The 12,468-nt window shown below is 38.0% G+C and overlaps 1 protein-coding gene across 1 annotated transcript; it reads right to left on the bottom strand.

The window, feature by feature from the left end:
* Positions 1–2,999: 2,999 nt before the first annotated feature.
* On the bottom strand, positions 3,000–11,683 carry LOC140145170 (ficolin-2-like). Its single transcript, XM_072166945.1, has 4 exons — positions 11,232–11,683; positions 8,687–8,826; positions 5,474–5,738; positions 3,000–4,477 (listed from the first exon to the last, which is right to left on the bottom strand). Exons 1-4 carry the CDS (start codon positions 11,365–11,367, stop codon positions 3,996–3,998), a joined length of 1,023 nt encoding a protein of 340 aa, XP_072023046.1. The 5' UTR covers positions 11,368–11,683; the 3' UTR covers positions 3,000–3,995.
* Between the last annotated feature and the right edge of the window lie 785 nt (positions 11,684–12,468).

Genomic DNA, 12,468 nt, shown 5'->3' with positions numbered 1-12,468 from the left:
AGGGTTAGGGTTAGGGTTAGGGATAGGGGGTCTAAAAAAATTGTGCCCGCGATAGGAGGGTCATAAAATTTTTACTCCGGTCACCCCCCGACGAAGAAAATGACATCCCCTAACCAAACCCTAACCCTAAAACACAGGGTGCACAGGGTAAACCAGAATTATACCTGGGTAATAATAATAATTCCTATTCATGTTTTAGTCCAAGACACAATGTTTATCATCACCGTTCAACATCTTTATTAACCACTCCCGTTTACTAACTGCTCCTGTTTACTCTACTAGCTCCCGCTAGTTTTGAATAAAATAAACACACTATCTGTGGTCATCTTGTGACTCCCTACATTTTGGTCATCAAAAGTATTATGCCCACCCCCGTATTTTTCTTTCCGAAAATTTATGACCCCCCTGTATATTTGGGATCCTCCTTCCAACGAAAATGATAGCCCCTAAGGGGTATTTATGGGGCTCAAACTCAGTGACAACAAACCTCACAACCAGGGGAACATTTTGCAGGGGTCATGTCAAATCTTAGAATTGCTGCATTTTCTGGCAATATGTAGGGGTACGGAGCTCAAACTCAGTGACAATGAACTTGATGAGAAGAGTAACATTTTGGAATATTTTGCATGGATCAGGTCAAAGGTCAGCTGGGGTCAAATCTTCGAATTTCAATATCTGGACATCTGTAAGGGTACGGGGCTCAATCTCGGCGACAACCTCATGACCAGGGGAACATGTTGGAACATTTTGCAGGGAGCAGGTCAAAGGTCAGCTGGGGTCAAATCTTCGAATTTCAATATCTGGACATCTGTAAGGTGTGCGGGGCTCAATCTCGGTGACAACCTCATGACCTGGGGAACATATTGGAACATTTTGCACGGGTCAGCTCAAAAGACATCATTCTGGGGCCAAATCTTAGAATTGCGTTATCTGGACATCTGTAAGAGGTACAGGGCTCAAACTCGGTGACAACTCATGACCAGGGGTGAATTATGGAACATCTTGCAGGGGTCTGGTCAAAGGTCATCTGGGTCAAATCTTAGAATTGCATTTTCTGGACATCTGTGAGGAGTACAGGACTCAAAACTCGGTGACAACAAACCTCATGACAGGGGAACATTTTTGGAACATTTTGCAGGGGTCAGATACCTCCACAACACCAACATGCCCCAGCTAGGTTTGTGGTCTATGACCACCATTTGCCTCTAGTTATTATTATTATGATATCCTTTGAACCAAGTCTGATTGTTGGTTGATTTCAACAATAAAGTGTTACTAGTGTTAATAATTAACCAAAACGATTGTAACATCAAAAGAAAAGCAATCCGATATAATTTTTATGTTGTGAATGTTAATAGGTTTACTATCACACACACATAGACGGACAGCAATGATTTTACTGTCTTCCTCTATTCCATAGCGTAAGACAAATACACTTTGGCTCGTGGTTGGACGGACTTCAATGAATAGGGGAAAATGGTGGGTGAGAACATTAAATTTGTTTAATGTTACCTTAAGGTGAAAGCCAAAACAGTCACACAGAAAGCCGCCATCGTTAATTTCTAAAACTGTTTCCAATCACGCTTCGCTATACACTGTGGCAACATCTTAAAAATAAAGGTATCTGGATCGGGATGAAATACCAAATGTGAAAAAAGCGGGGGGGGGGTGACAGACCAAGTGTTCGGAAACAAATTGGGTCTTAAAATGATAGTAATCCTGAAAGGGTGGTCTTAATTAACATCCCTACATACGAGTCACCGCCACTGAGCTTGAATGGGAATGACCCCCGGGACAAGCCAATCAACCTGCCAGCATTATAGACCCTGCAAGAAACGAGCTTCTTGCCCACTGACGCATGAAATAAAAATTTGGAAAGTTTAGCATCTATATCTCAAATGATTTGCGACATGTTCATATCGTGTTGCATATCAAAGGATAGCTACTTTATTCCCCTTTACAACAATGACACACCATATTTGAAACAATCATCTTTTTCACGCCAGAGTACAGGTCTTGTGAATGTATTGGGGTGTCAAACAGAATGTGCAAATTGACCATTATTCTGTGCAACAAGCTGCAATACCAATATTCACAGTCTGGGACCTTGTGCAATCCACAAAGATGCCAAACCTCGCCCTTACAGAGCCAGGGTAGTCATCGACTACCTACAGAATATGGGAGTAGAGGGAATGGAATTGAACACTTGTGGGACAAGCTTCGACGTGCTGTGCCAGAGTGGCCAATGAGCTCAAATGCAACCACATCAGACCCCACTACATTCACAAGACATGTACTCAGCCATGAAAATGTGATTGTTTTAAATAATGGTGTCATTGTTAAGGGGAATAAGGTATATATAGCTATCAATATGTAACACGATATGAACATGTCACAAATAATTTGAGATATAGATGCTTGAAAAAACTTTCCAAACTTTTGTTGAGGAGTTTAGTTGCCAGAATTTGCATAACATGACCTTTTATATTGCACAGCGTTATACAGCTGAAGTTGTGATAGCATTGAGATACAATCAAGGTATAAACAAGAATATGTTCTTTTGGTTAATATTTCTATTGTCTCCACCCTAGTTATTACATAAGCTCATTGCGCTTAAAAGAAAGTCGCTGATCGCTATACTGCTCAAGACACACCTCATTAACCATTTGGCTCTATATAGGCGCAGTACCCTCATAGTTTCGTAGGGGTAGACCGGGACAATTAGCAGCAAGTTCCTTGTCCAGGGATTCCCAGCTATTTTTTCCACGAGGACAGACTTATGACATGAATGTATCGACTGCTCAGTGAAATAAGTGGGTAAGTGAAATAGCTGCCATATGTAGCTGCCATGTGTAGATCAGTACAATATACTGTATGTAAATTGCCAAATGTTCACAGGGCAGCTATTGCACTTACCCACTTCTTGTACTAAGCAGTCGATATAGGGACAGTTCATGAATAAAAAACAAACAAAAAACAACAATGGTAAAAATGCAAGTCTCTTTATTTTTTGTTAATACGACTAAAGTTACTTTCAAAACCCTCGTATCCGTTTACATTGATCAGTGCCTAAAAGACTTTTAAAGACTGGGAATGAGTCTAAGAAACACCGGAAAACAGTCTCAAGTGGATCAGATGACCAGATCAGTCATACCTGATGAAGTCCTCCGATGCGTAGGACGAAATATTGTAGTGAGTTATAATTTCACTTGGTTTTGTCAAGCATAATGTCAGTTCGTTTATTTAACCAACAAACCTGATGAACTTATTCAACGCTGTTAAAGCCATATTATAACATTTGCTGAGGAGGACGCCCTCAATATTTTTCAAAATTCTGTTATTTATATTATACTTTTATACGATTATATTGTTCTTTATTAAACCAACATATAACATACCCTGCAAAAATCAAGACCCTAGGTGCTGTAGCATGTCAAAATCCGAGATTTTGAATGAAACGCCGGAACCGTCGTTTTATTATTACGATGGAAATATTAGTCGAACGCATACGCGATGTTCATAACACAGTAGGCCCCTACACTGCGTGCGGGGCGGTGATCTACACAACAAAGGATCGTACGTAACACTATAGAAGTAGTGATACGTATTGGCGACTTCGGCGCTGTAAATTCCAATTTTCTTTGCTTTGCCTTAGTTGTTAGGGAATATATATATCTGACATTTTTGGCAAAGAAATACTAATCTATTTTGTATGAAAATGTTATAATAATGGCTTTAAATGTCAAAAATACCAGTTTTTAATAATTTGTCATAAAATTTGTATTATTGCGAATTTCAAAAAATCCAAATTCTTTGATATCAGAAGGACATTCCTCGCATGTGTCTGATGTGCTCTCGTGTCCAAATTTCTTGCAAACTTTGGTATAATGATGGGTCCACTTTCAAATTTTTAGCGGCACACCCCTACCCAAACCAAACTTGAGTAACTCTCCCTCCCCTAATTTGGAATGTACGAAAGGAAATATCATAGCCCTTTAATCATCCCAATGCCAATAATTAGCATGCGGTACATCTCTGGCACGTCTTCCACTTTTCTTCCTTCCCGATTTCGTTTTAGTCTTCTTCTCAGGTCGCTTCATTTCATCTTCAGGCGCCCTTATCCCTGCACGAGCTCCAGAGCCTACATCTAATTCTTCTGTTGCATCCGTAAACATTGGATTTTCTGTCGTCATCATGTCTTCTTTTTTCGTGCTGTCCATTTTCCTTGCTTCCTCGGATGCTGGTCTGAACTTCATAACTGTCTGACTCAAGGAGTACCCGTTACCATGCCAACCACCCCATATAATGCCCCGTCCATATTGATTTTCGGGGTCACCGTCTAATGGGTGCAGACCGTTGAGAGAGGAGTCCCCGCACCACCGAAACCACCAAGCACCTTGCATGGCTGAGGCACAGGTCCCCGACTCGTGATCACGTGTGGAAAACACTTGCCCAGAGTGTTCGCTTAGAGAATCACCTGAGGATTAAAGAAATAGATCGATTGACTGATTGATTGATTGATTGATTGATTGATTGATTGATTGATTGATTGGTTGATTGATTGATTGATTGATTGATTGATTGATTGATTGATTGATTGATCGATTGATCGATCGATTGATTGATTGATTGATTGATTGATCACGACAAATTGTAAACAGATCGTGTCTGAGTTGAATTGACAGCTATCATTATACGATAGTTTACAGCTTACTCCATAATTGTATGACGTCTTGGGTTGTATAGTCCCGGGTATAATAGTAATACGAGATTGCCCAACCGTTTTAGGACCTGATTTTTTTTTAGTTGTCAAGACTTTGATCGCTCAAGAAAGATTAACGTTAACCCCGAAAGTCCACAAACAGCCCCACCCATTGGGCGGCGCGGTCACTGGACTTTCGCGATTCGTTTTCCTTGCGCCATGTGAGATAGTGATCATTGTCTGAGCTGAATATAGCCAGTCTGGCAACTAAGAAAAACGGACTACAACAGAGCTCGTTCAAACTCACTGCATGAAAAAAAACACCGTACGCCACCTCTGGGTTTGCAGTTTGCTAATGCTTTATGTCGATTATACGTAGTGGCGGTATTACACTTGAAGAGCATTATCAGGTGAGAGCACAAGTCATGTAAAGTCTGCCTCCCCTCCTAAACAAAAACACATTATCTGCTGCCCAGAGAAGCACTTACACTTCCGATAATGCATTTCTCTCATTTTTTTCTTTACTGATTTGCTATCTTCTACAGCATGGGTCGATAGTGACGAAATGGTAACTCAGTTAACAGAGCACATACAGACCTTGCAAAATATTTTGATATCTTGACTATCGACCCATGTTTAACCAGTCTATTCTTAAAATGAAGACAAAAGTGAACTTGAACAAAGAAATGGGGGTGTTATTTGTATCATATTGCAAAGGATTCTGGGAAGTGTAAGATATCTTCTCCGTCGGCTGCCTTTATGCGACTTTACCTGCATCTCCGTCAATCATTTCGCCAATCAGTAGCGGATAATGATAACGCTCATCGCCGACTTTAAACCCTTCGTAGATAGCGTATCTCTTCTCGTCATCTCCATCAGTTAATTCAATCTTGAGTTCATAGCTGTCTTGGTTGGTGAGTCTATTAAGATAGTCATTGCCCAGCCAAAATTCACGACCCAAGTTGCCGAAACCGGCCCTATATGCCACCCATCCACGGTAAAAATCTTCCGCGCCGTCAATTCGTCTTTGGAATACCTGTAAAATTAAAATAAACTGACTTGAAGTTGAATAAATCATAATAGGGAGATTGCTATTTCCAAACGACGTGATCGTACACACGTCGATCTATCTATCAATTGAATCTGAACATACTAAACGCTTATTTTGTAATCACTCACAGATAATACCCTGAAATTATTTATGGATGAAAACTAAGGAGAATGTTATCAACGAAACTAATTAACATTATTAAACATACATTTTGTTTTGTCAACAATGAAAATCCGTTCACAAAATAATAAAGTCTTTAGGACCTATAATATTTGAATTCTACTTTTGCACAATAAACTTCGCAGAAGTATAGTCCTAGCAATTAATTGAATTGGATTAAGTAATTAGTTTTTTTTATTATAATGTGCTTGTAACTAACAGTAAACGAATAAATATATTTTAAATAAAATGCCATGCTTTTAAGGGATTGCAGGAACCATAATTTTTTCAGTTTTAGACATTACTTAAAACACTGTAGTGTACTAAATATTGGCAAATGTAAAAGACAGGAGTTTGACGTTATTGAGAGTTGACAGGAAATTGTAGGAGTTAAATTGTTATGGACATGATGGGTGTAAGCGCGAAAAAGTTGAAGGTCAGGTCAAGGTCATCCGAGGTGAATTGAGTATAGATTGCCAGAAGGTCGATCACAAATTGCTAAAGGTCATCTGAGGTCGACTAAGTGTAATTGTTGGATTGTCAGAATGTTCAAAGTCGTGCCAAGGTCATTTGATGTCAACTGAGCATTGATTGTCAGATTGTCATAAAACGTGGTGCATGTAATCACAATTAAGCGTCAAAACCATCAAGGTCATATCAAGGTTAACAGTTACCGATAGTAATAGATAGTTAGATGATCTATGGTTGGATTGTCATGAAACTTGGTTAGTATGATCATTAGATGATATGATCACCCTTGAGCAGCAAACATTCTTAAACGGCATTATATTGGTCGAACAACATCATATCATTGGCAAGCTAATATAATGAGGACAATGAAAATGACTCCTTTTTTGAGAAAATAAGACGTTTAAAATTGATATTCCGCAAAAACCAACTTAAGCGGTGAGTTCCTTCGAACGAGACAGATTTGACCTAGAAAAAAAGTTTACGTCATGAAATGAGATGTGCCCGCTTTGAGAGAAGGGACTGTAAACATTCTCAATGCACAGAACGTGAACTGTTGTTGCTCTCAGAAAAAACCTATGAATTAAGTATTACAAATTTAATGGTTTTTAAACATATGGATAAAATCAGCCGCTTATTTTTTATATATTATACATGAATCATAGATCATCTAGATGATATATGCATGAATGAACATGAAAAGAGCTCTAGGCTTATTGTGTTATCGTGAACATATGCATGATAGGGGAACGGCGGGTAATCCCACTCTTGATATTGGTATGGTTTATTCTATCTTACGTTGTTTTAATGTGTAGTAATGGGCTTAAATGAAACGATGTTTGGGATTACCCCACTCTCCCCTATAGTGCCCGCTTCATTTACTTACGTCATCAGCCCGTTGCCTTGAAAATTAATTTCGCTTCGAAGGGGGGAAGGACACGTATATACGAGCCCGAACTTTACCAACACAATTTCTCTTTTTTTCAGGAGAAATACGCATTAAAAATTGCAACGAGTGTCAACTTGTAATGTAATAATTATTCTCTTCGAATGGAGATAAACTTGTTTTTGCAAGAGATATGCCCTTTAAGGTCATCTAGATTGAATACGCATTAAAAATTGCAACGAGTGTCAACTTGTAATGTAATAATTATTCTCTTCGAATGGAGATAAACTTGTTTTTGCAAGAGATATGCCCTTTAAGGTCATCTAGATTGTTGGATTGTCGTGAAACTCGGTGGATGGATTTCCATTGAGCCCTTTATTACAAGTATGAATTAATGTAGACCTAAATTTGATTTAGCACACATTTTCAATTCAGCTTTCAACATAAAAATTCATGAGTATTTCCCAGTATGTCATTGGTGGTTACTAGCATTCCAAGTATTGCCGAGGCAAAATTATGAAACATGATCTCCATAGCGTTGCCTCTTTTTAAAGACAGTTCTTGTTTTTTTAATTAATAAGTGCTAGGTTTGTGTGGTTGCAATTTCTATCGTAAACTGATTTCTTAAATTCTCCAAATTATTAAATAAAATATTGAAAAAGTCACGTATATTGCAAAACCGCCGGTTAAATATATAGGCCTATTGATCTAATAACAGTCTGTGAGAAAGAGAACACGCACGCCCCATATAAAGCATAAATTGAAATTGAAGCTCGCTGAAAACATGTTAAAGTTGATACATATGGCAATATGTATGCCTATATAGCCGGTATATAGCACAATCCTTGTAATTTTAAAATAAAAATAAAACAAAACGAAACGAAAAAAAAAGGAAACAAAACAAAAACATCTATATAAGGCGACGAAAAAAGAAAACCCTGTTCTACGGGCCCGACCGACCCAGATTTGAACAAATTGGGGAAAAAATTTCCTGTACAAATGAATGACGACCCAAATTTCGGAAATTACAGGAACAAAATTTTTTCTTTGTATTTTCACAAATTGCAAATTATTTACAAATTTTGATGAATTTTTGGGTCATTTTCAACAAAAAAAAAAGAAGGCCGACCGACAGACCGACCCTACTTGAAAGGTTCGTCCGCCCGTAGAACAGGATTTTTTTTTTTGTCGTCTATGGTGGATGATCACAAACCGTTGGTACTTGCAACGGTCACGTTACCATGGTTACAAGCGGGATATGTGCCCAAGCCCTGAGGGGGCCTTACCCCTCTTGTTTTCTGAAAAGTCAATCAAAATCATCACCATTTTTTGAATATTTTCTTACAATTGTCGAACAAATATGAAATGATAATAATTGATATTAAAGCACAAATTCGTTCCGATTTATAGACCAACTTACCGTCCAGCCGCCACCATCTTCCATATCACAGTACACTCGAATAGGTGAACAAAAGCCAACGTCAGTAGGGAACACAGAGTACACACCGCTCTTAACCTGTCCATTGTCAAAGATGTCTTTACAATCCTTTGGTAGTGGCTCTAAAATAATAATTAATATTTACAACTTGAAAATGTGTTTTAATTATAATGCTTGAACCAAGACATTTGCCAAGGCAAAAGCCCACCCAGCAAACACAAAAATGTTTTTAAAACGTTTTAAATACGTTTTAATAACATTAAAATGTCGGGTTATATAAAGGTCTTGAAATCGTTTAAAACGTTTTGTATGAAAACACACTACAACAATACCGGTATTTTTTAAATGTTTTCGAAGTGTCATTGTAAACTATTTTGCAAACATTTTTGGCCAAATATTTTGTCAACATTATGTTAAAATATTTGCACCCAGCAAACACAGAAATGTTCTTAAAATGTATTTTACAAAACGTTTTAATAACATTTAAATGTCGGGTTATATAAAGGTCGTGAAAACATTTTAAAAACGTTATTGTAAATATTTTGGGCAAACATTTTTTGCAAAATATTTCTTCATCACCAAAATAACATTCTGTTTTAGAATGATTTGTACCAAGTTTTCAAAAATGTTTTTGGAATGTTATTAAAACTTTTTTATACTCTTTATATAACCCGATATTCTGACAACCTCTTATAACCTTTTGTGAATGATGTCGAAAACGTTTTGTGTTTGCTGGGCAGTTCAGTTGTATTTTCTCCAAAAACATAATTTTGCGTTCCCCCAATTTCACGCATTCCGCCATGCCATCACATCTTCATCAATGGTTGACTTTGTTCACATGTTTTCTCAGGGAATTCTGGAATCCCGACTTTATAGAAGTAACGATCCATAACGATCCATAACGATCCATTTATAGGGTTAGGCTATACCTCTTTTTCACACAAAAACACACAATTCGTAATGTTGGGATTTTGAGAGGAAAATAATGGACATGTGAGGGACATGGCTATGCTAAAATTCCTGAAAATGCACCATATTTGAAACTTTACGGAGTCCCAGCCTAAACCCAGATCTAACCACTCAAGCGTGTTAAGGGGAATCTGAACTTGTAAATGTGATTTTCCAAATTACTTAACCTATGGACTTCATATTTGGTAGGATGGTGTATCTTGATGAAGCTTTTCATGCAAAAAAAATCCAATAATTTTAACAATTAGACAACATTTACATTGTAAATAGTATTAAAATTAATTATAATTATCATTTACCTTCGAATAATTTTGTTGAAAATCGCCCTTTGAAAAACAATAAAAAACAAAAGAAATACATTGCATGTATCGCTGTAGGTAAGGGGTGGTGCAATAATTATGTGTACCCCCGGGGTGGTGAATTCTCAAAATGGTCTGCCAAAAAATCGCTTGCCCCCCCTTTGGCCGTGCCAAAAATCTTTGCTCCCTCTTTTGACGTGCCAAAAACCTTTGCCTCCCCCTTTTGATGTGCCAAAATATCTTTGCCCCCCCTTACACATGCAAGATTTTGGAGAACCTAAATCTAAAACCTTAAATTGTCTTATCATAATAATGCGAGCATATTTGAACGTGTTCCTAACGTTTTCCTACACCTTTTTAGGACGTAATATAGAAACGGTGCCCAAAATATCTGTGCCAAAAATCACTTGCCCCCTATCGACCTGCCAAAATCGCCTGACCCCCTCCCCTTCGACCTGCCAAAAATGCTTGCCCCCCCTCCCTTTTGGCCTGCCAAAAATCTTTGCCTCCCCCTATAATTCACCTCCCCGGTGGTACACATAATTTATTGCACCACCCCTAAAATGTTTTTAGCGTCGTCTATCTAACTTCGATTTGCTGTTGTTTGAGAACCAAATGGCCGATTGAGCTCATACAAATAAAAAGCAATAGCTTTATTTCTAAAGCATTTTAATTTGGAAATAACTCAAAATTATGATATTTGCACTATTTGGCTATTTCACAAGTTCAATCTCCCCTTAAAGGCCTTAAAGAAATATATGTTTGTTTGTTTGTTTCTTTCTTTATTATTGGTTTTTAATTCAAACATTATAGGATTAAAATTACTTCCCTCTTTATACATGTATCACTTAAGAGCTGTGCTATAATTATGTGTACCCCTAGGTGATGAATTCTCAAAATGGTCTTCAGAAAATCACTCTCCCCCCCTTTTTTTTTTTGACATGCCAAAACATCTTTGCCCCCCCTCTCCTTTCGACACGCCAAAAAATATTTCCCCCACCCGCGCCCTTTACAAATGCCAGATTTTGGAGAACCCCTGAACCTGAAATTGTCTAACCATAATGCGAGCTAGCGCAACGAGCGGACAATTTGCCATATTTATAATGGTGCTCAAAATATCTGTTATAAAAATCGTCACCCCTTTTTGGCCTACCAATAAATCTTTCCCCCAGGCTTTTGGCCAGCCAAAAATATTTTCCCCCTCCCCCATAAGTCACCACCCCGGGTTAAACATAATAATTACACCGTCCAATTCTTACCTTGATCAAGGGTAAATTGAATTCCACCACAATGATTTGGTCTCACCGAAGGACAAGGACGCCCCTGTCCCCAACATACATCACACAACACAGCTACCAGAGCAAGCAACAGCATGTAGACACCATCGCCATTCATTTTGTTCAACGTGATTTTGCTGATCTATAAAAGAATTGTTAGAGTTCCAGCAACCACTCCTCAATCCAAGCCTACCGCGAGAGTCAGCTGGAGAGTTAGATCTTTTCCTGCAAGATCAACTATTCAGGAACTTTGAACTAGAACTAACTATCAGCTCATAATTGGTACGTGATTCTTAAAATGGTACATCGATAGCCACAATCACAGAATCAAAGGCTTTCCGAATCCCGAAATCTCAACTCCAGTAAATTATAACCCACGTTAACTTAATATACTATTGAACTGTGTGTTCTAGACACGACGATAATGGCAACGTAAAACGGTTGTGACAGCATAATGATTTCATTTACCAAACATGACATAAAAGCTGATGTGTATTATATTTGGTCTGCTGTTTTGGTCCCAGGTGTCATGAATAATCATTTTTAATTGTCCACACGATACATTTGCTTATGTATGTATAAGTATGTAAACCGCTGGAGATCAACCAAAGGAAGTGTTTGAATCGTCCCACTGGGTTCATTATTTCGCACGGAATCATCTGGAATAAACATACAATTATTTAAAGTCTGGATAGAGCATTTGAGGTTGAACCCAGATGAAGTTGCACCAGCCAAAATGGTTCCTTTCCGATGGTACAATGGTTCAATAACCTCCTTTCAAAAATCCTAACTCCGAAGTTGACCCCAAGATGTAGGCCTAGAGTATTAAGGTTTGTATCGAATACATCAATGTTATTCTATGTAGGCATATGTGCATATTAAACATTAAGTCAAAGAACTTGTCCTGAAAGATGAGCTCGGCTAAGATGGGTGGCAATTCGAGCAAAAGTAAAACAATTTTTTCTTTAGGCTTACATTTTCTTTTTCAAAAAGAAAAAATATTCCTCAATAAACCTTTATGTGCCTTTAATTATTCTTACCTGATATACATGATAATGCTAATTGTGTATTGTGGAATGTGCTAATTAGTTGCTAATCATGTTAATTGGTACTATTCAGGAAGCCACGCTAAGCGCCAACGGTTTTCATTTCGTTTCCATTTGCAGCCATCTCAGTTGGGTTCACTGGTTTAAACTCTCAATTACATGTATCCAGACAC

Source organism: Amphiura filiformis, unplaced genomic scaffold, assembly GCF_039555335.1.
Source record: "Amphiura filiformis unplaced genomic scaffold, Afil_fr2py scaffold_161, whole genome shotgun sequence".
NCBI classification, from domain to species: Eukaryota; Metazoa; Echinodermata; class Ophiuroidea; order Amphilepidida; family Amphiuridae; genus Amphiura; species Amphiura filiformis.
The sequence above is the reverse complement of the archived record's forward strand: the minus strand, read 5'-3'. Positions and strand labels throughout refer to the sequence as shown.